General features: G+C 41.5%; 1 protein-coding gene across 1 annotated transcript in view; it reads left to right on the top strand.

The window, feature by feature from the left end:
* Window positions 1-741: 741 nt before the first annotated feature.
* Window positions 742-24,722, top strand: part of RAB2A (RAB2A, member RAS oncogene family) — a 32,853-nt gene continuing 8,872 nt past the window's right edge. Inside the window, exons 1-6 of the mRNA XM_081013650.1 lie at window positions 742-1,246; window positions 11,541-11,612; window positions 12,843-12,910; window positions 17,343-17,425; window positions 17,710-17,802; window positions 20,504-20,615. Of these exons, the coding sequence (XP_080869776.1) occupies window positions 1,201-1,246; window positions 11,541-11,612; window positions 12,843-12,910; window positions 17,343-17,425; window positions 17,710-17,802; window positions 20,504-20,615 (474 nt within the window). The 5' untranslated portion in view covers window positions 742-1,200. The remainder of the gene's footprint in view (window positions 1,247-11,540; window positions 11,613-12,842; window positions 12,911-17,342; window positions 17,426-17,709; window positions 17,803-20,503; window positions 20,616-24,722) is intronic.

Genomic DNA, 24,722 nt, shown 5'->3' with positions numbered 1-24,722 from the left:
TGTAATTCTAACAACTCATGGGCGTAACCAGGATTTATGTGGGGGTGGGGCAGAACCTCAGTTAGTTAAGTATTTTTATTGATTTACTTAATTTAGGGGGGAACTTGCCCCCTGTCTACGCCCATGTAACCAGTGGCAACTTCTGGAGACATTTTGGTTATTTGTGATATAGAGCACACTTGCGTAAAAAGGCGGCACTGGGACATTCCAGCCCATTGCTCTTGTACCATTTCCATCTCAGCTTCCCAATAATGTAGGCTGATAAATGCACAACATCTTTCTGCCCTGAGTAGAAGGCAAGAGAAGTCCAGCCGCTGCCATGGCTTTCGTTTTGTATACAGCGACACATTTGACATTCCGTTTGGACCCAGAAGGAAATCTGAAAAACTGCCAGAAGTGATGTGGCGATCCGCAAGCCCGTATGGTGCCTTTTGTTTTACTTCCTTCGCCTCTCCCCCTCCAAAAAAACCCAACTCGCCCTAGTTACAAGTGCAAATGTTGCTGTGCCAGGATGAAGCCGCTGAGATCCTCCAGCCAGAGCCGGGGCGACGAAGCGCTTCGCAGCGACCGTTCCCTCCAAGAGGCTGCGAGGGCTCTTCCTCGGCCTGCAGCGGACAGGGCGGCGGCCCGGGAGCCTCGGGCCCCACCCAAAGGCCGAAGGCGCCTGGCGCTCGGCCGCCCCGTCCCTCGCATCACTCCCAGGGATCCTCCCCTTCGCCCGCACGCCGAGGCACCGGCTGCTTCAGCACTTCCGGGTCGGCGGAGAGAGCGCTGCGTGACGTTGCCGGAGCGTTCGGGAGCCTCGCGCCTGTTATTGTTCCTGCTTCCCTCGCTCTCTCCCCCACCCCCGCCCGCCTTCCCACCGGCGCTCCGTCCGTTCCGCGAGCCGCCTGGAACCGCGCGCTCCTCGGGACGCTCTGAAGGCACCTCCAAAGGCCCGGCCGGGGAAAGAAGGGGAGGCGAGGCGCCCAGGCGCACGCGGAAGGCCGGCGTGGGAGGCTCGCTGAGGCAAGCTGTCAGAAGCCCGAGGGCGGTTGGAAGGAGCTGGAGGAGGGGGGCCCGCTGCCAACGGTTTCGAACCTTCCGTTGCGCGAGCCCTGACAGCGAGGGGCGGGGGGAGTGCGCGCCGCGTCACCAAGCAGCGAGCAGCCCTAGCAGGAGGCGCAGGAAGGCGGCGGCGGCGGCGGCGACTGGAAGGACATGGCCTACGCGTATCTCTTCAAGTACATCATAATCGGGGACACAGGTAAGGGCGGCCCACCGGGGAAGGTTTAAAAGGGGCCTGCGCCGCTGGCGGCCTCGGCGCTTCCTGCGCAACGCCTCTCGGCTGCCCCATTTCCGCAGTGTTGGCTGCGCCGACGTGGTGGTGACTGGGCTCGGCAGGGGGAGGTGCTCGGCCCAGGGCCCCGCCCGCGGCCTGGCGAGGCCTAGGGCTCGGCTGCCAGCGCCTCCAGAGCCCCCTCGCTGCCGTCTGGTTTCAAGGCCTCTCCACCCAGAGAGTTCCCGGGAAGGGAGCGGGGCGGAGGTGGAGGCCCTGAAATGGGTGCAGCCGGGGCCTCGGGACAGTGGGCGGGTGCTTGTCGTTGACCTCATTTCGGACGCGTCCGAAGAGCCCCGTTGGCCACGCCGGACGCTTCGGTGAGGCAATAGGGGAGTGGTGATAACACCCCCCCTCCGGGGGGGGGGACTTGACAAGGCCTCGAGACGCGCTGGGCCTTCGGCCAAGACTTCTCACTCCAGGCCTGTCAGACACGCCTGCGGAGCAAGGCCCTAAAGGATCACACCATTTAATCCCTCTCTGCCCAAAGATACACTGACCTGTAACTAAAGCACCCCCCCACCTCTGGATATGTTTTACGTTCCAAGAAAATCTACCAGATAAAAGTGGCTTCCACCGTTCATTGGTCGTGGTTCTGGACATGTGTTTATAAAGTATTTGCTGCCACTCCTTAGCCGAAAAAGCTTATAAAGTGACAGTAATAAACCTTCTCCACCCCTCCGGTATAGAATGTAAAAGACAAGACAGAAAAGGGGGGAAACCGGCAGAAAAGAAGGGATCAAACTGGGGACTTAAGTGACAGAATTCTTGTAATGGCCAGCTGGAAGGAAGAGTTCAAGGAGAGGAGGAGCCAAAAGTTGGTGGTGTTGCAGCTGAGCCTTATGGAGAGGCCCTTTAGTGCCATCTCTCTGACTTGAACATGATGGAATTTAGCATGATAGATGCAGTATAGTGACCTAAGAGACTGAGCTACCAATAAAAAAGGATCTTGTATGCATATCATCTCTGCATAAATTCAGTAGGTGGCCTTAGACAAGCTACTCTTTGCTCCATTCCCCCCATAAGCAGCACAGGATATAATGATACTGATTTCCTTTGCAATTGAAGGATCACAACTAGACAATGCATGTGATGTAGTTTGAATACTAGAAAGTGCTATGCAACAGCCATGTTAGAATAAATACTTGGGGTTCTTGTTTCCCCAAGTGAATTAAGCTTAAACGTCACACATGGTGTTGAATAATCTAATACACTTTCATGTATCAGCCACTATTTGAAAACAACCTTTTTAGATTGCAGTGTTTATTTTTTCATTTTAGCTATTTATTTATGAAAATAGTTGAGTTGGGAAAAGTGAATGTGTGTGAGAGAGATTTCTGTCAAACTTATCCAAAGGCTAGAAATCCTTTCTCTGAGGGACCAATTCAATACGTTATATAATACACATATGTGCAAAACATTCACAAAGAGGTATATCAACATTTTCTCCTTGCATGTATCAAACAGGTACATAAGGAACTAGAATTGGCTGAAGCTTCTGCCATGAGTATATGTAGCTGAAAGTACATGTTAGCCCCCATATAATGTGAGGAGTGATGCTGAAAGTTTCTTGACAAGTATATGATTGGACAAACATATTCCTTTACAGTGGTACCTCGGATTACAGACGCTTCAGGTTACAGATGCTTCAGGTTACAGACTCCTCTAACCCAGAAATAGTACCTTGGGTTAAGAACTTTGCTTCGGGCTGAGAACAGAAATCACGCAGCGGCGCAGTGGCAGCAGGAGGCCCCATTAGCTAAAGTCGTGCTTCAGGTTAAGAACAGTTTCAGGTTAAGAACGGACCTCCGGAATGAATTAAGTTCTTAACCCGAGGTACCACTGTATTATAAAGTTAGTAGCTTTCTCTTGAATGCTTATTCCCTTTCCTCTTCCTCTTATCTTTAGGGGGGAAACCCTAAAATACAAAGGTATCTGTATTTCATTTACTTCTTCTGTCTATCCTCATTGAGATTTTAGCTTATTTACTCAAGATTCCTCAACTCTAGAATACATAATAGGTTATATTTCAATCACTTTTTCCTCTTTTAAAATGCATTTTAAAAAATTTTTAAAAGACTGTGGCACAAACATATTTACAGTCTGATTCTATAAAAGTTCATTTGAGGTAGGTACCACCGATTCAATTTCTAATTGCTGTGTTATGCAGTCTGGAAGTACTCAGTCAGCAAAGTAATAAAATGTTGTACTCCTAGGCACACTTCTGTTCATACTGGAACTTACTCGATCAGACTGCATTTGCACTTCTATTGATTCTTTAGGTCTTGTGATATTTCATTTTAAAACAAACCAAGATTGGCCAACTTTCATTACTTAAAGCATAGAACTTGTATGTATGGTTACTAGGAAAGAGGTTCTATTAAGCCACATTTCTAAACAGTCTTTGTTTGGTTGCCTATGGTGAGATGAAATAGTCATTTGGTGACCAGGCAGTGAAACTTTTATAAATTTGAAATATGCCCTCTCATTTTCAGGCAGTTTATATTTCACAAATGAACAACATAGGGATGTGTTGATTGGCAGGCTAGTAAACATGTGGCTTGTTTACAAGGCTGCATTAAATTCAGTCAAGCTTGCTTCCAGGTAATCATGTGTAGGATTGAGCTATGTAATCAATCTCTTCATATATTCAGTATTTGATTTCAACATTGCAAGCAGAATCCAGGAGATTCTACAAGTAAATTAAAAATTATTTTAGCTAGGCATGTTGAGTGCTGTAGTCAATGTATTTTCAGAGCTCTTTCTATAATCTGAGAATTATTGGAGAACAGGTGAGGTCTCTGCAGACTGGAAACGAGCAAATGTTGTCCCCATATTCAAAAAGGGGAGAAAAGACCTAGGTGAGCTTACATTGATACCAGGAAAGGTCCTAGAAAAGATAATTAAACAGTCAATCTGTGAGCACTTAAAAAAGGATGCTGTGATTATTAAGTCCCAGTATGGCCTTCTCAAAAGTAAGTCATGCCAGGCAAATCTCATTTCTTTTTTTTGATAGAGTTACAAGCTTGTGGATAAGGGAAATGTTGTGGGTATGGTGTGTCTTGATTTCAGCAAGGTTTTTGACAAAGTCCCCCATGATATTCTTGCAGAAAACCTGGTAAAATGCGGGCTGGATGATTTATAGCTGGTTGACTGAACCCAAAGTGTGCTCACTAAGGGTGCTGCAGCACTCTGTCCTGTGCCCACTGTTGTTCAATGTCTTTATAAACAACTTGGATGAAAGAATTGAGGAGATGCTCATCAAATTTGCAGATGACACTAAACTTGGAGGGGTAGCTAATGCTTCAGAAGAAAGAACTGGGATTCAAAATGACCTTAACAGATTGGAGAACTGGGCCCAAACTAGCAAAATGAATTTAACTAGGGACAAATATAAGGTTCTGTGCTTAGGCAGGAAGAACCAGATGCACAGATATAAGATGAGGGACACCTGGCTTATTAGCAGTACATATGAAAAGGATTTGGGGGTCTTAGCGGACCACAAGCTTAACATGAGTCAACAGTGTGATGCAGCAGCAAAAAAAGCCGCAGAATTATAGTGTCCAGGTCAAGGAAAGTAATAGTACCACTCTATTATGCCTTCATCAAACCACACCTGGAATACTGTGTCAGATTCTGGGTGTCACAATTTAAGAAGGATATTGACAAGCTGGAATGTGTGCAGAGGAGGATGCCCAAGATGATCAAGGGTCTGGAAACCAAGCTTTATGCGAAACGGTTGCGGGAGTTGGGTATGTTTAGCCTGGGAAAGAGACTGAAAGGAGATATGATAGCCTCCTCAAATATTTTAAGGGCTGTCACATGGAAGATGAAGCAAGTTTGTTCTGCTCCGGAGGGTAGGACCTGTATCAATGGATTCAAGTTACAAGAAAGGAGATTCTAACTAAGCATCAGGAAGAACTGTCTGATAATAAAACTATTTGACAGTGTAACAAACTCCCAAGAGAGGTTGTGGATTCTCCTACATTGGAGCTTTCTAGTAACTAGCAACTAGAATCACCCCAGGTCCAGATAGTGGCCCACATCTCTTAATTTGCAGGCCAGTGTTGATTTGCATTGCTTTGCCATTTAAAGCAAAAAACTTAGCCATATTTGATTCAATGCTGATTAAATTTCCTCTTAACAAATTTCGTGCTTTTTTCAAGATTCACAGTGTTTTAACTTTTCATTACTTTATCTTTGCTCTATGATAATAGCGGACAACCTGTTGCCCTCCACATGTTGTTGGACTCCAAACTCCCATCAGTTCCAGCCAGCATGACCAATGGTCAGGACTTATGGAAATAATAGTCCATCAACAAAAGTTAGCTACCCCTGTTCTTTGTGTTGCTTTTTGGAAGGAGTTCTTATCTCCTTGCATTTATCTTTCTCTTGGTCAGTCTGAACCCTAAGGAAAGGAGTGAAGTAAACTTAGCTGTTTGTATTTGACAGAAGCTGTAGATTCTTTGAGTGAAAGTAGACTGAAAGCTGCCTTTGAATAGAGATTTTTGGACATTTATGCAAGATTGCAGAAGTGCTGTTTAATGCTCAGGCATAATTTGTTCACATTTACTTGTTCTTGAGCCTTTGCAGTAAAAACAAAATATGGCACCAGTTCAGATTGGTGAGCGTTGAGGAGATACAGATACTGTGCTGCAAAGTCCTGCAATTTTATTTTGTTTTGTTTTTAAGTAGGTGCTTAGTCATAATCAATGTATTGGTCAACAATGAAATGCTCTTAAGCAATTGTGATTGTGGCTTTTCTGTTTATTCCCTTGTATTCCTTTTTGAAATTACATCAAGGTAAAATAAAAAAAGTACTCGGAAGCAGTGGCAGAGGAAGAGGAGTGCAGGGGGAGCGCACCGCCTCCAGCAGCACGATCCCGGTGGGGTGCCATAGTCGCTTTCCCCCCACTCCCTCAGGGAGTGCCACTCCCCAGCGCGCCACTCCCCCTGGAAGTGCACCAGCCCCGCCCCTGCCTGCTCTCCATCCCCCATGCCAGAGCATAAAGCTTAGCCACTGGTCAAAAGAGGTTTTCCCACACCAAAAAATAGTTTTACATTTTATGTGTGTATTGGTAGACTGTTGTTGTTATAATAAGTTGTTTTGTTGTTGTTGTTGTTGTTGTTACTACAGTTTAATAATTTCTTCAATTTCACAATTCTAAATTGTATCCACAAGAATTACTAGTCTGCAGAAATTTTTTACAAGCTGACTGGTGGCTGGCAGGTAAAGGCTAGAGCAACAAGTACATTTCAGTGCTTGGTGTGGAGGGTTTCTTTGCTGAATGCACAGAAGTGATGTGTTCTGCCTCTCCCCTAGCAGCCTGCTTACTTACATGCGTGCATATGTATATTGCTGCCAGTAGTTGCCAGGCAAATGTTGAAATGCCAAGCCGATTTATTTGCCAAATTTCTTTCCACCTAAAGAAAAATGGACGTCAGTCCCTCCATCTTTTATCTACTCAAACCTCTACTGTTGTTTAAAACCATGGTTTTCCTCTCATTGTCTGTCCACCCTCACTTTACTCAGACTTCTGCCTCTCCTTGAGTACTGCAAGAAAGGAGAAATACTGAAAGGGGGGGGGGTGTTGTTTTAAACTTCTTCCATTCCTCAGCTGCCTCATGGAAGAGAGAGAAAGAATGTAGAGTCTTTAAATATTCCATAGTACCTTCCTATAGTATATTTTACTCCTAGTACCATGTGTTGTCTTCAGCATGAAATTCTAGATTCACTGTAGTAATTTAGATCAGATATTTTATTAACAAGCAAACATCCCAATATGTACAACAGCCATCGACTGAACTTAACATTCTCTAGCTGAATAAGCTAACTGACAACCTTGCTCTTAAGACTCTATTTATCTTAAAGATACAGCAACATATATTAGTATGGGGCAGGGGTCAGTAAACTTTTTCAGCAGGGGGCCACTCCACTGTCCCTCAGACCTTATGGTGGGCCGGACTATATTTTGGAAAAAATATATGAATGAATTCCTATGCCCCACAAAAATAACCCAGAGATGCATTTTAAATAAAAGGACACATTCTACTCATGTAAAAACACTCTGATTCCCGGACCAACCGTCCACGGGCCGGATTTAGAAGGCGATTGGGCTGGATCCGGCCCCTGGTCCTTAGTTTGCCTACCCATGCTATGGAGTATGTTTGCAGAGGGGACTCCAGAGTAGAGAGGACTAGGCATGGAAATGGGGGTGGTGATCTGTATGCAAGGGAGAGTTGAGAACAGTAAGAAGGGTGGAAGAAAAAGTAGTGAAGGTGAAAATGGGAGTGCAAGGGGAGTTACAACAAAGGAGGGAGTAGGAGGCATGGGAATAGGGTTGAAGATGAAAACAGGGGCATGAAAGAGTCTGAATAATAGGAGAGTGTGATAACTTTGTAACTGAACAAAAGGTGAAAAGGGTGGTTAGTATTGTGTGGGAAGCAGAACATGCAGGAAGTTACCATGGACATGGGGGGTGACTGTCAAAATGGGTGCAAAGTGGAGCTGCAGAATAGAATATAGAAATGACTTCAGAAATTGTGTGTAAATCGAATTGTTACTCAATCCTTAACCAGCCTACAATTTTACTCAGATTCAGAAGATCAACATAATCATCCTATCAATGGAGATATCCTACCAGTCTTCCAAGAGCAAAGAGCTGTGATAATTACCACATGCATCTCCCTTTGAGAAGTCACACCCTGCCTCAGTTCTGGGAATAGATTGACTGCTGCTCAAGTCAATTTTCTCACAGCAGTGCTCCTTAGAGGAATTTTAAGAGGGTCTGTCATGTCTCTGGTACCCTCCTCTTCCATCAAGCTGGAAAATTCCATATTTAACCATGCCTCAAGTACAATTCCAAACTGCACCAAAGTCAACTTTCCCCCCTCCTTTAATAACTTGGAGTGTTTACTAGCCTACATTGCAGGAGATCCATTGAAGCAGGTAACATGTTTCAGTGGCTTTTGGATGAATTGTGTAAAGAAGCTGGTTATATGCAGGTCATGGAATTCTTAATTAAGGCTTATGTATAAAACCATATTTATTATCTATTACTGTATAACATAGGATTGGGCTGTGCATGCATATTGGCTTCATACCACTTGATCTTAAAACTGAGAATGTCTGAATTCTTGATAGGAAAGTTCTACATCTGGGGTTTTTTTTTTTATCTTTGAGGTTTAACTCATGCAAGTTGCCATTTTATGTTATTGTTGACAGATGTTTCACATGCACATGCAAACCAACCCTTTCATGTACAAATATATGAAGTCCAAAAGTTTCCTTGTGAAAGTGGCATGTGGTAGGTCCTTGCAGCAATTAAATACATTTTAGCTGGAAATTTGATTGTTATGCACAAACTGCCTGTTCCTGACAAAAAGTTATAGCTGTTTGGTCCATTGCTAGCATAGTTTCTATGCTAGAGCTTGGGCATTCATGATTCCTACATATCATAGTTTCTTAGATTTGTCATTGCTTAGGTTTATCTGTCTTGGACTGAGAAAGCACTTCTTTCACTTCTACTGAGGGCTATTTGAATCACAGTCCTGGTTTGAAGTTCTCTCAGCAACACCTGAGCTATGTGCTATTTATCTTGTGAACCACCCTGAGATCTTTGGATGAAGGCCATTGTAATGGTTCTAGGGGTTGCTCGTGCGTAAGCCGGTGCAAACACCTGGCTGTGTTGCCTGAGTGAACCTTTTCTGTCCTGACAGCCACTCACCCGTGGTTGTCTCAATCGCTGGCAGAATCCGTCAGTGGGCGTTTCTTAAACTTCTTCCAGCAAAGAAGCTCTTTGATGCCTAGTCTCTTCCTACTCTCTCTGCGCGAAAGCCTTCTGCGCAAGGACGGTGTAGGCAGCGGAGGACCCCTACTCTCCCCGCTGGTCCCCGGCAAGGAGTCATGGGATCGCCTCGCCGCTTCCCCCATCTGCCCCCCTTCTCCACTGGTGCTATGCTGATTCTCTTCCCCAGAAGATGGGCTGCCTCTCCCAATCCCGGGACGCTCTCTGGAATTCCTCTGGATTTTGCTCTCTCCTTCCGGCACTGATGGCAGTTCCCTGACAGCCATATATAATAATAATAAAATGTTGCAAGAGGTAAAACCACAAAAGTCTTGTGAAAACAAGTGTCCTACCTTGCACCATATTCTGATGTAAAATACCTGTTTTACTTACATTTAAAACTATCAAGAGTGGCAAGAAATTATATCTTAAGTTTTTCTGGCTAGAAAGGAATTGAGAATAAATAAAATATAAGGAAGAAAAGCCTGTAAGAAGAGAGGATTTGTAATTTCTTATTTAGAATAGTAACATGAAGCAGGTATTTTGACACGGGTAGTGCAGTGAATGATGAAAGAGTGTACCTTGTACTTCACTAATATTACACATAATAGAAGATGAGTGGTCCACTTATGCTTCTCTCATGCCAAATTTTAAGGCCACCTATATAACTAAAAAAATTAGAGAAAATAAGAACTTGGGAACAGATGAGGGAACAAATGATAGCACCACCTTTAAATACATACAAAGAAAAAGTATTCTAAGTGGACTGAGACAAAAACAGGTAGCGAGAACCGTAAAACAATTTGAAAGGTTAACAAGGAATGGCACAGTTAAATGGTTTTCAGCTTTATGTCAAGTGTTAATGCACAAACATTCAGAGACAAAACTTAATCATATGATGAAATGAGAAAGAGAATTGCAAACGGAAATTTAGGAGAAAGTATGGAAATGCCTATTTGGAGTAGGAACCAAATTCATGTCAGCCATGAATTATAGAGAAAATTGCATGAAAAGCGTGGTGCAATGGCTTTGGATCCCTTGGAAAAGCAGAATGATTTCATACATATGATGGAAATGATATTGGTTATAAAATGACATAATTTGTCATTAGGCTTTGCAAATAGTCCACTATTATGTTCCTTGAATTACATCAATGATTCAAGAACACCAAAGAGTGAGTGTATCCAAATGTTGTGCATTTTAATAGTAACCAGGGTTATGTATACACAAGTGTAGAAGGATAGTCCAAAACCAGGAAAGAAAGAATGTGTCAGAAATATTTGGGGAACCAAAAACAAACCCCTGTGTTGCAATAAGAACCAATCATAACAATACAAACACAACATGTAGGCTAATAGTAAAAAATATATAATAGAATAATAATATCATTCAAATTGTAGGAATAAGCCAGTCAAAGTTCATATGTACAGTATAATTTATCTACTTGCACTTTGATGTGCTTTCGAACTGCTAGGTTGGCAGGAGCAGGGACCAAGCAATGGGAGCTCACCGTCATGAGGATTCGAACCGCCGACCTTCTGATCGGCAAATCCTAGGCTCTGTGGTTTAACCCACAGCGCCACCCGCGGCCCTGAGTTGATGTATAGTCGTGGAATAAAAAAAGAGGACTCGGGATAGAGGGAAGTGGAGCAAAAACAATAAAAAACAAATGTAACTTTTAAGCAATATTGAAGTACTTTTAAATAATGGTTATTTCCTTTTCAAGTATACAGTGCTTGATTTAACAGAATAGAAAAGTGTTTTATGAAAATAGAGTTGGTTTTCTAAGAGGTTTAAAATGTTTATACAGTGGTACCTCAGGTTAAGTGCTTAATTCGTTCCGGAGGTCCGTTCTTAACCTGAAACTGTTCTCAACCTGAAGCACCACTTTAGTTAATGGGGCCTCCTGCTGCCGCTGCGCCGCTGCTGCACAATTTCTGTTCTCATCATGAAGCAAAGTTCTTAACCTGAAGCACTATTTCTGGGTTAGCGGAGTCTGTAATCTGAAGCGTATGTAACCCGAGGTACCACTGTACACATTACATATATGTATATATTGTAATTGCATAGTCACATTAACAAAGTATGTATATTTTAAAAGAGCAGCAGACTAACTATAGAGGCTATCTGAAACTAGCTACTAAGTGAGAGTCTTAAGTTTCTGAATAGTAAATGTACATAATGAATATGATTTTGGAGGAGGAGTGGGATTTAGTAATTTGGTTGCTACGGAGGAGCATGACAAGTTCCAAGGGACCTCACTGTTATCCTTTGTGTTTCTTTTGGTGGCCTCTGAAATGTTATGCTAACACCAAGGAGTAGTTTTATCAGTAATTTGTAAATGTGTGTAAAGAAGTCTGAAATTTTGAAATATTCTCACTTTTTGTAGTACTTTATATTTGGAAATTCTTGAAATTGATTTTTTTTCCTTCCAGGTGTTGGAAAATCATGTTTATTGTTGCAGTTCACAGACAAAAGGTTTCAGCCAGTGCACGACCTTACTATAGGTAAGTTCTTTTATGCAGGTAAAGGTCCTTGGCAACATGCATGCATGCATCAAGTTCTGAAATGGAATGTCTAGAGCAGGGGTTGTCAACCTGGTCCCTTCCACCCTTTCAGGATTCCAGGTGGGCGGTAGGGGGGTTCTATGGCACAAGATGAATCCTCCTTCCATCGAGCACTGGTGGGCGGTAAGGAAATTTTACCATTAAGAAAGATGCATTAGTGGGTGGTAGGTTTAAAAATATTGACTACCCCTGGCCTAGACTTTCAACTAATAGTCATATATTTACAAGGTTATCGTGGCATGGGTCAGTGGTGCTTAGTCTGATAATAAATAAATCAGGTTCATATTGGACAAAATGACATCCAACTATCTGCTGATAAAAGTTACTGTGGCTGAATTTGTAAAGAGTGTTTTCCATACAAAATGGTTTCAGCTTAACAATGTCAGAATTGTCAATTTCTAAAATATTCTTATCTGAATATGAAATATCATGTTAAGATTTTGTTAAGTCTAAGTTGTAACTCTCTTCTAAGCCTAAATGATGGTTTCTTTGAAGGGATTTAAGTAGTTTAATTTGAGTCTGACTCAGTGAGATTTGAAACTTTCTCACATTCTGCAGCTGCTTGTGACTGCCTCTGAATATTTTCAAACTACATTGCAGTGTCATAATTTTAAAAAGCATTTTCTTCCTTTATTGTTATTGCAGTTTATATCCCACCTTTTCTCTGGAGAACTCAAGGTGGCATACATGGTTCTCTGCCCCTCCCCCTTATATCTTCACAGAATCCTTGTAAGTCAGGTTAGGCTGTGAGACTGTAACTGGCCTGAGGTCACCCAGTAATCTTCATGGCTGAGTGGGGATTTGAACCCTGGTCTTTCAGGTTCTAGCCCAAAATTCTAACTATTGCACCACACTGGCTATGCTAAATGCTTCCTTTGTAGGTTTTTAGATTGTTCTTATTTTTTCTACCTCTGTTGAAAGACTTTTTTTTTTTTTGCATCTGTTAATCTAGAAATGAGTGTATAAAACTGTGACACAATACAAAACTGTATAAAAGTCTGTTAACTCTTCAGTATGTGCTATAGGGGGAAAGCCAACTGAAAGCATGAAGAACAATGTTGCTTCCTGCTATGAAAAAGGTTGAAGTAAATCCTGATTTCGTTTAGGATACTGGATAGTATTTCATTGCTGTGTTGGAGCTCTGTTACAACATTTTATTTTATTATTCAGGTGTAGAATTTGGTGCTCGAATGATAACCATTGATGGGAAACAGATAAAACTTCAGATATGGGATACGGTAAGTGTAGGAAAATTTTCTGTGCAAATTTTCTTTAAAACTGTGGTTCAAAGAACAGGAGCGAGGAACTGAAACTCTGAAAAAGCACCAGTCAACTGTTGTAAAACGAAAACAAAAAGAAACACTCAAAAATGGTGTAAACTGAAAAAATGGTGTGAACTATCTCCCAAAAAGGCAAACTCTAGACCGTGTGTGAGTGTGAGTGTGTGTGTTCGTGTTCCATGATCCAAAATAATAGTAGCTGCTGCAAGCATTATTAATTCCTGTCTATCCTGGATCAACAATCTCTCTGTATATGGATATAGGGTTTGTTCTAACTCCCTTGAGCTATTTAGAAGATTTCTGCTAACCTGTCTGTGAAAAAGCAATCTTAACTATTGTTTACGTATTCTGGGATAAAGGACCAGTGAGGAGAGCTTCAATTTTTCTTCTCTTTCGATACACTTCAAGCTCTAAACCCAGTAAGCATATGTATGAATCAGCTTGATATAATTTGAGGGGTAAAGGCAAAGGTAAAGGACCCCTGACAGTTAAGTCCAGTCGTGAATGACGGGTTGCGGCGCTCATCTTGCTTTACTGGCCGAGGGAGCTGACGTTTGTCCTCAGACAGTTTTTCCAGGTCATGTGGCCAGCATGACTAAGCCGCTTCTGGCGAAACCAGAGCAGCACAGGGAAACGCTGTTTACCTTCCCGCCGGAGTGGTACCTATTTATCTACTTGCACTGCATCCTTTCGAACTGCTAGGTTAGCAGGAGCTGGGAGCAAACAATGGGAGCTCACCCCATTGCAGGGATTCAGACTGCTGACCTTCCGATCGGCAAGCCCTAGGCTCAGTGGTTTAGACCACAGCGCCACCCGCGTCCCTAATTTCAGGGGTAGTTATTCATTAGGTCACTGGCTTGTGTAGGGGAGAGGGTGCAAGTTAGTAGCTATGGTGTGGAATGCAGCCCTAAATGTCATTTAATTTTATTGCCTCATTTATTCAACTGTAAAACAGGCTTGTCGTTCACTCACCAGTTTTTTGAAGTACCAAATTTTGAATTCTTGCTACACTGTGGTATCTTAGTAATATTATGAGATGTTTCTTAAGCTGGAACGTGCTCATTTATTGAGAGTATTGTGTCTTTATAATAAATAAATATTAAGGCAAAAGTTTAGTGTGTATTGGTTTCATAGGAACTATACAAGTGGAACATGTACCAAAATGTTTAGGTGCATCGCCACCCTGCAGGAGTGTTCTTGTGCAGGGATCCAGTTAGCAGACATCCTAACCTGCTCTCAGCTGTAGTCTAAATTTATTTATAAAAACAGTTATACCACCCACGTACATAAAATATCACAGAAGTGTACAACAGTGTATACACATACTATAGAACATAAAATACAAAATGTCATAAAAATGACTGACTTCAAATAAATAAATAAATAAATACATAAGTAAGTAAGTAAGTAAGTTGGCATAAAAAGATCTTCAAGAGATTCCTAAAAATTAGTAGTGAGGTTGCCTGCAGAATCTGTGTTGGAAGGGTATTCCACAGCATGGAACTGGCAACACCAAATGCCCAACTTCTGTTAGAAGCCAGTAGTGAAGGTATGCAAGGCAACTAGCAGTGCTCCTCAGGATGGTTGAAGTGGGATATAAGGACTCAAGCGATCCTTGAGGTATTCTGGATCCAAGTCATTGAGGGCTTTCCTCCCAGCTTTTCTGGGTTACTCCTCCCCATTTTTGCCAAGCCTGCACATCTCTCAGCCCAGTAGTATATGGGCAGCCAGTGCTGATGTTATAGCAGAGGTGCCATGTGCTATCAGTCATCTGCCCCCATCAGCAATCTGGCAACACAATTCTGCAGAAGCTGGAACTTTTAGACCAGGGTAGTGGGCAGCCAACGTAAAGCACAGTGCCGTAGTCCAGTCCCGAGGTTACCCATTCTCATGGATTGCAGTGGCCAGGCTTTCCTGTTTCAAACACCTCTGTACCAGGCATACCAGATGAAACTGGTAAGAAGCACTGCTATCCGCAAAGGTCTCTTGGGGCTCTAATGGCAAAGATGTATCCAGAACTACCTCTAAGCTGCATACCTGCTGTTTCTGAAACGTGTGCATTCCTTCATTCCCCCATCCACCTCAGCAGGGAAGATGGGAAACTCAGTGCTTTGGACTTTACACCAAAAGCATAAGTAAAACAGTCTTCTTAAATATTTGGGATGGTCTGAAGCTACTCATAGCCCTCATGTGCCTTCAGTAATGTGTGTTCTTAACTGGTCCAGCCACTGGCTTCTGGGAATTACCTTTGCTGCTTAAAAGGGACTTCTGGATTCTGATCATGCAGTCTCTCTTACAATGCTATACTAGGGCATAGTTCTTGCAAGTAGGATAGGGCACAATGAACCTGATTCTTGACTTTATCACTACAACTGCAGAGGGAGCTTACATGACTGAAAGTTTTCTCCATATGAAACAAGAATCCTCTTAAAATAGATAAATAAATGTTTGAGAGAAACATAGCCATCTTCCTGTCATGTCATTTTATCTATGTCAAGAGAATGAAATAGTTTTGTAACTAAGCCCTTGGGCTTGCCTTCCCGCCCCCAACATGGAACTGATGGTCAGCAGAGGAGGCTTAAGAGAGAGAAATAGTGTGTATGTGTATACACCTGTGTATATTCCTGTCCCAGGTATCTAAGGCAAACATGATCTTAAAGAATCCCACACAGGTCATCCATTGATCTTGAATGAGATGATACTTCAAAAGTTATATAGGTTGGCAGTTTTACCTCTGTGTATATTCGGCATGCATATAGGCTTAATACAGGGGCTTCATAAATCTCAGATTTTTGCTGACTGCCTGGATGTGGTCAGCTGCTAGGTCACACTTGGTGAAGATCTGGTGAAACTCTTGGTGCTTTCAAAGTCTTGAATACTCTAGAAATAAACTCCCTAAACATTGTATGGAATTATGCTACATCTGCTACATAGTGCATAGTTTTTAATACTTTATCTTTACTTTTTTTTAACACAAATTCTTCATAGATGCTGTTAACAGTTTATAAATATTTTTCATTTATGCTGGCAAATTTAAAGACATAGTTATCTTTATGTGAGATAAGTTTCATTTCCTTTTTTGCCATCACAAAAGACTATGGGTGGAATGCAACACCATGTGAAGGCGATTGTTCTGTCTGGCAAGCAAAAATGCTTACACTGGTCGTAAAATCTTCCCCCCTTCTCTCCCATGTGCTGTTCTTGGAGTTCTCCTAGTTTGGGGAGGAGGTAGAAGAAGGAGGAGGTCCTTCTGACTTCCACTAGTGCAACAACTTGGTTGAATATATGTACTATATGTACTAATCACCTTAGTGTTAATGGGTAAACATTGTAGTTCTTGGAGAAAAAGTGGGAGGTGAAATCTTACAAGTATTGCAAGCGTTAGCTTTTGCCTAACATCTTTGGCAGGGTGAACTTTTCTTTTCTATGGCTGTTAATAACTACATAATTTAGTGATAGAATATAGCTATTCAGTGTTTGGGATTACTATGTCCAGTTCATAGTGACCAAGGCTTTTTTAAAAAAAGGTTAAATATGTGACCCATACATATGTTTTGAAGCAGAAAGGAGGGCTATAGGATGACATCAGTGTAGCTCTATGACCAATCCCCTTTGAAAATCTAACATAAAATTTTAAACTTAGGATGTTCTGTTAGAATTCTTTTTAAAAATCATTTTTATATGATATCTGATGTTTTTCATTTGTGGCAATCAAGGCACCTTCTTACATGCTTTTGACAAGCACTCTGTCAGAAGCACAGGAAATTGATTAAATGTACAATAGAATTATATAAAATCAAATTCAAAACCATTATCTGTTTTTTATAATAAAATGCTAGTGGAAAGAATTCCATCTGAAGACTGTTGAAAGCTGGCTGCAGTTTATGATATAACGGATAAAATCTGCATCCTTGGCCTTCCTACAACCTTTACACCAGCAGATGGTGGGCGTAAAGATGTCATTCATCATTTATTTACAATGGGCTTTATTTATTCTAGTGTCAACAGCTGCCCCAGGGAGGGAGTTATTGAATTCAAATGTGAAGCACTGGGTTATTTGCTTCCTTTCAAATTTGTCTTCAGAGCTTAGTTGCTAGGAGTCCATTCTGTACTCTAATAATGATTCATGTATTGTGAAGCCATTCAGTAAATTGGGTTGTCAGGGATTGCCAAAAAAGGTTTAGAGGTCTTGTTCTTGAGTCCCCTCCCCAATAGTTCTGTGCTGTAGACTTTTTAATTCGTGGCTCCTCTTTTCCAGAATTAGTGAGGTTTTGTCCTTTCCCCCAATCCCTTACACAATAAACTTCTTAGTGTAAGTATGCAAGACTCTTACTTTCTTCACAAGGAAACACAGGAGACAAAATGAACTATGAATCTTGTATTTCTACAGGCTGGGCAGGAGTCCTTCCGTTCTATCACAAGGTCATACTACAGAGGGGCAGCAGGGGCCTTACTAGTGTATGACATTACAAGGTGAGAATCTTTCAGAATCTTTTAGTCTTTTGTAACTAGCTTTTTTCTGTATGTTTTTTTTAATCATTAACAGATTTCAATGTCTAAAACTGGTTTTCAACTAGTGGTAGAAGCAGAAGGGAACTAAAGTGACTTCCACTGCACATCATTTGTCCAGTGTATAAGTCCTAGGTTAACAACTGGTAAAGTCATTAAATTTTCTGTTTATATATATTTTTAAACTTTTGCTTTGTTCATTATTTGTTTGTGCGTTGTTCCTCACTTGCGTTTTGGTCTCATTTTAGGAGGGACACTTTCAACCATTTGACAACATGGTTAGAAGATGCCCGTCAGCATTCCAATTCTAACATGGTCATTATGCTCATTGGAAATAAAAGGTATATATATATTTAAAAGCCTTTTGAAATGGTGTGGATTAACAGTTAATTAAAAACCTGCTCCATAACAAGTAGCATATTGAGTACATGACCTTTATTTTTTTTAAAAAATAATTTTAACATTTTATGATCCTGGTTTGAGTCAGCTGAGTTGCCAAAAAACAAAACAAAAAACAACCCCTGACATTTTCGAATTTTTTTTTTTAGTAATATATCCAATTCTAGATTTGAATGCCAATTAAAACAGGGGTACCCAACACAGTGTTTCTAGATGTTTTGGCATACATCAGCCTCAGCCAGCATGGCCTATGCTCAGGATGGTGGAAGTTGTAATCCACAACATCTATAGGGCTTCACATTAGCTGTTCTTAGATTAAAAGACTGAAATGTTTATATTCCCTTTAACATTTAGCTAGCTTCATGTCTGAGCTGTCCTACAATGTGCTAGTTCTTTTTCAAACTAGACTCCTTTGCAGTTGATCTCAAGGCTACCACGGTGGAACTCTTAACTCCAGTTGGAGGCTTGTTGAATATCTTTGGTCGGCTTACTGCAATTCTTAATATAACCCTCTGAATGTTTTTTAAATGTCCTACTTCATAGTATTATCATCATTGATGAACAGATAATCTTTGTTGTCTGGAAAAATGTGTTGTACTCACAGAAGTACAACATTCAGTTGTTCAATCAATGCTGTATTATTAACATGCTGAGCTTTTTCAGATTCTGTCTAGCACTAGTAGTTCACACATAGTTTGGACCGAATGATTTAAAGATTGTCATTATGCTACCAATAACTCTTATGTTGGCAACAATGTATTGGAGAAAGCAGATTTTTCAAGTTCAAGGAGAACAAAACTTTACCTAAAATGAAGATAAAATTTCATTGGTGGTGATCGTAGTTGTATTTCTTGCATTTTGCAAGCAGTGTAGTCCCCCCCCCAAAAAAAATAGATTACAAGGTGCTGCTAGGTGGCTTTCTATACCAAGACTGAGGAATATTTTTAAGTCCAAGGCCTGTACTCCCTTATGGGTGGCCTTGCATAAGCCAGATGCCAGTAGTGGGTGGGGCAAGTTTAGGCAGAGCAACCGGTTTGACTTTTATATTTGTACAGTAGGCTACACCATAGTCATGCAAAAGCCAGAGTTTCTGCACGCAGTTCAGTGACAAGGCACAAGCACCCAAGGCAAATAGCCAGAAAGAAGTGTGGCCTGGGGCAAGTACCAAGGCCTGATAGAGAGGCCTGAAGGGCCACTTTTTAAAAGGTACTGTTATTTATTAATTGATATGCAATGGCTCTAGGGATTACTTATTCTGTTCTACACAGTAGTGCAGGTGTAGCACCAGTGAGAGGTGTAGCTTGATAGAGGGGCCTGGAAGTCCACATCCGATGTGCAGACTCACTCCACTTCTACACAATAGACCAATCTGTGTGGTGAGGTTTTTACATGCATCACTGTAGTTACATAGGAACTTCCTGTTGTTCAGAACTGTTATTGGGCTGCCATTATTATTATTAGTAGTAGTAGTAGTAGTAGTAGTCGTCGTCTACCACCCTTTATCCAAAGATCACAGGGCAGTTCACAACATAAAAATACAAAATGAGAACCCAAAATACATAATAAAAACAAGAAAAAGAATAGAAACCAACAACTCCCCTCCCACAATCCTACTCACTGAATTCAAAGGAACTCCTAGCTAAGTGTGTGTCATAGCTTTAAAATACGAATAATCATTAAGGTGTCTGTTGTAACCATTCCTCATAGGGGAGGTTGCCCCCTGATTCTAAACCGAGAAAAAACATTTAGGCTAGTGGCCAGCACTACATCTTACATTGGCTAATTCCATAACTTAAATAAGTGTTGAGTGAAGAAACATTGCATCTTGTGTTAGGTTCCAACAGTGTCAAGGCCTGCAAGAGAGGGGCTGCTTGCTCTAAATACCACCTTACAAAGAGTGGTGCGCAAGACCAACTGTCTGGGGTGAGGTTTTGACAAACATCAATGTAGCCACATAGGAACTTGCAGTTATTCAGAACTGATCTTGGGCTGCTAATAATACATGTCCCATATAACTTATGAAAAGAGATTTTGGAAATTTTGGAGGAAGGACTGAGTAAGAGTGACCAGCAGACATTTGTATGTAAATGAAATGTTACTGTATTAATATCCATTCAAAATTTATATTTTCTGGTTATGAACTTAGATAGAAGCTGCTGTTAGAAAGCTATACCACAAAGTAGCATAAGGATGCATAAGCTGAGAAATGTTGACAGGAATGTCCTGTTTCCCACAATCTGGCTAATGAGGTTCATGAAAATGGCAGCTGGGATCCTGTCTGAAAAGCTGCCGGGAGTCATTTTTCCATATTATGCTGTCAGTGTATTTTTTAGGATATGCCTCTCTTGTTAGAAATCAACATTGATAGTTCTTTGTCGTGATGCTTTTGGAGTGACTGCACGTCTTCTCTGCCATCCTTCCCATTTTTCTCTCCTCAGCATTGGTTTTTAATCAGTAATAGTGAATAAATTTCTTTTTAGTCACTTAGAAGGTGATTAAGGTTCTATATTTGACTTCATCAAATGTAGTGTTGTCTGTGGTATACCTAGACAAATGGACTTACGGTAATTTTAAGTAAAGATATGTGCCTAGGTGAGTTAGCTTGTGCTTGTACAGGGAACAACTGATGTCTTGTTTTCTTAGTGATCTAGAGTCTAGAAGAGAAGTGAAAAAGGAAGAAGGTGAAGCATTTGCACGAGAGCATGGGCTTATCTTTATGGAGACGTCTGCCAAAACTGCTTCCAACGTAGAAGAGGTAATTTGGTGTAATTTATTTTATATTACATGATTACTTTCTGAGTATAATTTAGGTGGGAAGTTAGAGACACAGCTTTGAGATCAAAATGATGTCTCAGGATCCAATCAAATCTCCAGGATCCTGATCTGGTATGAGTCATTAACGAATGCCAAGGAGTAAGTTTTGTCTCTCTCCATCTTCTCTTCTGCTAGTTATTTTCATCATTCTAGGTAAATGTTTGAGATTTTGGAAAAAGAATGTGCATCACCAATTCATAATATTTTGTTAATTGAATATAAAATACAGGTGTCCTCCCACTTACGTGTGAATGACACACAGCTATAATGTAATATTATAATTATCAAAGGGTGTTTGGACAGGGGAGAAAAATAATTGACAAATTAATCAAGAAAAATAAAAGTGATTTGGAAAATTGGAAAGAATTATTTTCCATTCTCAGTACGCATGCTTTTAAAATATACTTGAGATGGTCCTTTAGATCACTTTCCCAGAGGTCATGGAAGAAATGCTGGTGCTTGAATAATAAATGAGGCTGGGGGGTGGGGAGCAGGGAATCTGCTGGAGATAATGATGGCAGTCATGTTTCACACCGGAAGTTACTTTCAGAAGAAAGATACTAAATCAGGAGTGTCAGTTACAAATGGATGTGCAGAACCAGACTCTAGCCAGTGAACAGCTAATGGTCACATTCACAATTTTCATAATTTTACCTTACTTAGATGCCCAAATATAATTGTATTTAAACATTAGATTTTTCTGAAGCTTATTTCCCACCCCCACCCCCCTTAAACTGAGTAATGTACCCATGTAATTGTTGCAAGTCCAGGGCAGACTGTAAGTTTCTTACAAAAACCTTGAGGCATGGAACCCCATGTTGGGCAAGAAGATGGCTTTCAGAGGGGTAGACTTGAACTTTTTGTCCCTCTAGTGGGACATATAAAGTTTAACTCAGTCACTTGAAAGCTGAGTTAATTGACCCCCATCTCTCCACCTTATTCCTCAGTTCTACATAGCTTTAATAACTGCAGTCCAGTGCACCTTCCTCTCTAGGAGTAAAAGGTAAAAGGACCCCTGACGGTTAGGTCCAGTTGCGGACGACTCTGGGGTTGCGGTGCTCATCTTGCTTTACTGGCCAAGGGAGCCGGCGTACAGCTTCCGGGTCATGTGGCCAGCATGACTAAGCTGCTTTCTGGCAAACCAAAGCAGCGCACGGACACGCCATTTACCTTCCCGCCAGAGCGGTACCTATTCATCTACTTGCACTTTGGCGTCCTTTTGAACTGCTAGATTGGCAGGAGCAGGGACCGAGCAACGGGAGCTCACCCCGTCACGGGGATTCGAACTGCCGACCTTCTGATCGGCAAGCCCTAGGCTCTGTGGTTTAACCCACAGAGTGGGTGGAGTTTACTTGGTGGAGTTTACTTCTGAGTAAAAGTTGGGGTCCGCTAGATAAAAAGAATATGTGGTTTTCTTATCTTCACCTTTTCTTACATTAAACAAGTTTTTTGTATATAAACTAATCTGATGAAGGCAGGAGGCAGATGCTTCTGCTTTTATCAGTGAACAGCAATAATGTACAAATAAATGAACTACTGTGTATCAACAAATCTCATGTGAAAATGCTCAGGTAAAGCTGGGAAAGAAATGACCTAGCTGTAGTTTTTGTGTACAGTGGACGCTTGGGTTGCGAACATGATCCGTGCGCTATGCATGTTTGCAACCGGCAGTGGCGCGTCTGCGCACATGCGGGTTGTGATTCAGTACTTCTGCACATGCGCAAAGCGCGATTTAGCGCTTCTGCGCATGCGTGACTAGCGAAACCCGGAAGTAGCCTGTTCCAGTACTTCCTGGTTTTGGCGGGTCCATAACCCGAAAAACGCAACCTGAAGCGTCTATAACCCGATGTATGCCTGTACTCAGCCATGGCCCCATTTTGCCTTCCCCAAATGCTTACTAAACATTCACACCAGATTCTGCATCCAACCCCATTTTCTAGTCTCGTTATACAGTTTAACACCTTCTGAATGAATAAAATTGACAATGTCATATGATTGCCCACCAGGGTGCCCATCCAGAATTCATGTTGCTAACAAGTGGTAGACTTCAATTTTATTCATTATCCTGTGATGTTAGGAGGATAACAGGTACAGTGGTACCTCGGAAGTTGAACGGAATCCGTTCCGAAGTTCGTTCGACTTCTAAAACATTCAGAAACCAAGGCGCAGCTTCTGATTGGCTGCAGGAAGCTCCTGCAGCCAATCGGAAGCTGCAGAAGCTGCACCAGTCGTTTGGGTTCCAAAAAACATTTGCAAACCGGAACACTCACTTCCGGGTTTGCAGCGTTCGGGAGCCAAAACGTTCAATTTGCAAGGTGTTCATGAACCAAGGTACAACTGTAATGGGAAATTCTCTGGGACACAAATAAAGTTGAATCTGACCTTAATGGTGGAAATGGTTTATGCTCCTGAGATTGGTTCTGCTTTGGTGCAAAACTTTTTTGGGAAGGCATAAACTTCTTGATGAATATTTCTTCTATAGTTCCACATTTTCTCCAGCTTCAATGTTTTAAGTCTTTCATGTTAGCCAAGGAACATGAGATTTATATCATACCTTAGTAATATGCTTGGATCATGTGATAGGTGAGGATTTTTTCCTGGTGCATTTTGTTCATTTTACTTAGGTGTTTGTTTGTTTTTTGCAATTTTATCTTGCTTGCCCCTCTACATATCACTGTGTTAGCACTCTTGCGCTCAAGTCCTACTCATGGGCTTCCTGTAAGTGCTTGGTTGGATGCTGAATTAGATGGGTCTTTGGCCTGATCCTGCTGCCACATGTGTGATTTCTTCCTTCCTACTCCAGTTTTCACTATTTTTTACTTTATATTCTGCAGTAATGACTCCCCCCCCCTCCATTTGCCTTCATCCCACATCTCTCCTTTCAGTTCTCACTCTATGGGCTGCAAGTTTTAGGGTCTCTTGCTCCTTTCCTTTCTGTTTTCTGAAAATATTGCATTGCAGTGGACCCTCGGGTTACATTACCTTCGGGTAACGTAACTCGGGTTGCAAACACTGCAAACCCAAAGTGTATTCTTCTGGGTTTCACCATGCGCAGAAGCGGCACCTCTGCTTGCGGACTTTTCGGGGTACGTACAGACCCCTGGAATGAATTACATTCGTATCCAGAGGGTCCACTGTACTTTCCACCACAGATCACGTCCTCTCACAATTTAAGTCATCATTTTTATTTCCTTCTGCCATCCTCTTTTCTGTTTTCACAGAATCTTCTCTAGTTTTTCCTTAGTCTTTTCCTTTTCCATAGAATTAGCTGTACTAGAAGTACTTAGCCCATCTGCAACTAAAATTATTGGTAGAGATTAGCCCAATAATAAAATTGTTGTTGTTGTTGTTGTCATTATTTACTAAAGTGCTTATCTACCTTGTTCATCTTGTCTAGATTACCTTAACATTCTCTATTGGTTTTTCCTACTACAGTGGAACCTCGGTTTTCCAAAAATTTCAAAAACTGAGGATCAAAGGGCTGTCAGCAAATTCAATGGGGAAAAAATGGAAAAACGTGCCTTGGAAGCTGCTTGACTTCAGAGACATGTTCGAAAATGGAAGCATTCACTTCTGGCTTTTTGGCAATTGGCTTTCGAAAAGTTTGGCAGCCGAAATGTTTGAAAACCGAGGTTCCACTGTACCACTTACCATCTGTCACTTGAGAGTACCTTGCTAAAATATGCTGCTGTTGTAATTTCTCCCTTGTTCGTAAATCTGGTTTCCTCTCAATTGCCATGAACTTCAGAGCCATAGTCCTCAGAAAGTTAATTCATTAGCTCTTCCTTAAGGGCACCGTTCATACTTCATGGTAAATTATAGTTAATAGTTCTTCCACTGGGGAGAAACAAACCAGACTCTCTGGCTTGGCATTATGTTTTGCTCAAGAAAACTGATTTATGAGAAGAACAAATTTGAACTATCATGGTTTGTTTCCTCCATGTATTAGTGAAGTAGTATGGTTTATTGTTTAGTGCAAATTGGTCCAAAGAAACCCTAGTACAATTGTCACAAATTCAGGGCACTTTTAAACTAGTAGGTAATATAC

Source organism: Podarcis pityusensis (assembly GCF_964106645.2).
Source record: "Podarcis pityusensis genome assembly, chromosome: 7".
Lineage (NCBI taxonomy): Eukaryota > Metazoa > Chordata > Lepidosauria > Squamata > Lacertidae > Podarcis > Podarcis pityusensis.
This window is presented reverse-complemented; position numbering and strand designations above follow the sequence as displayed.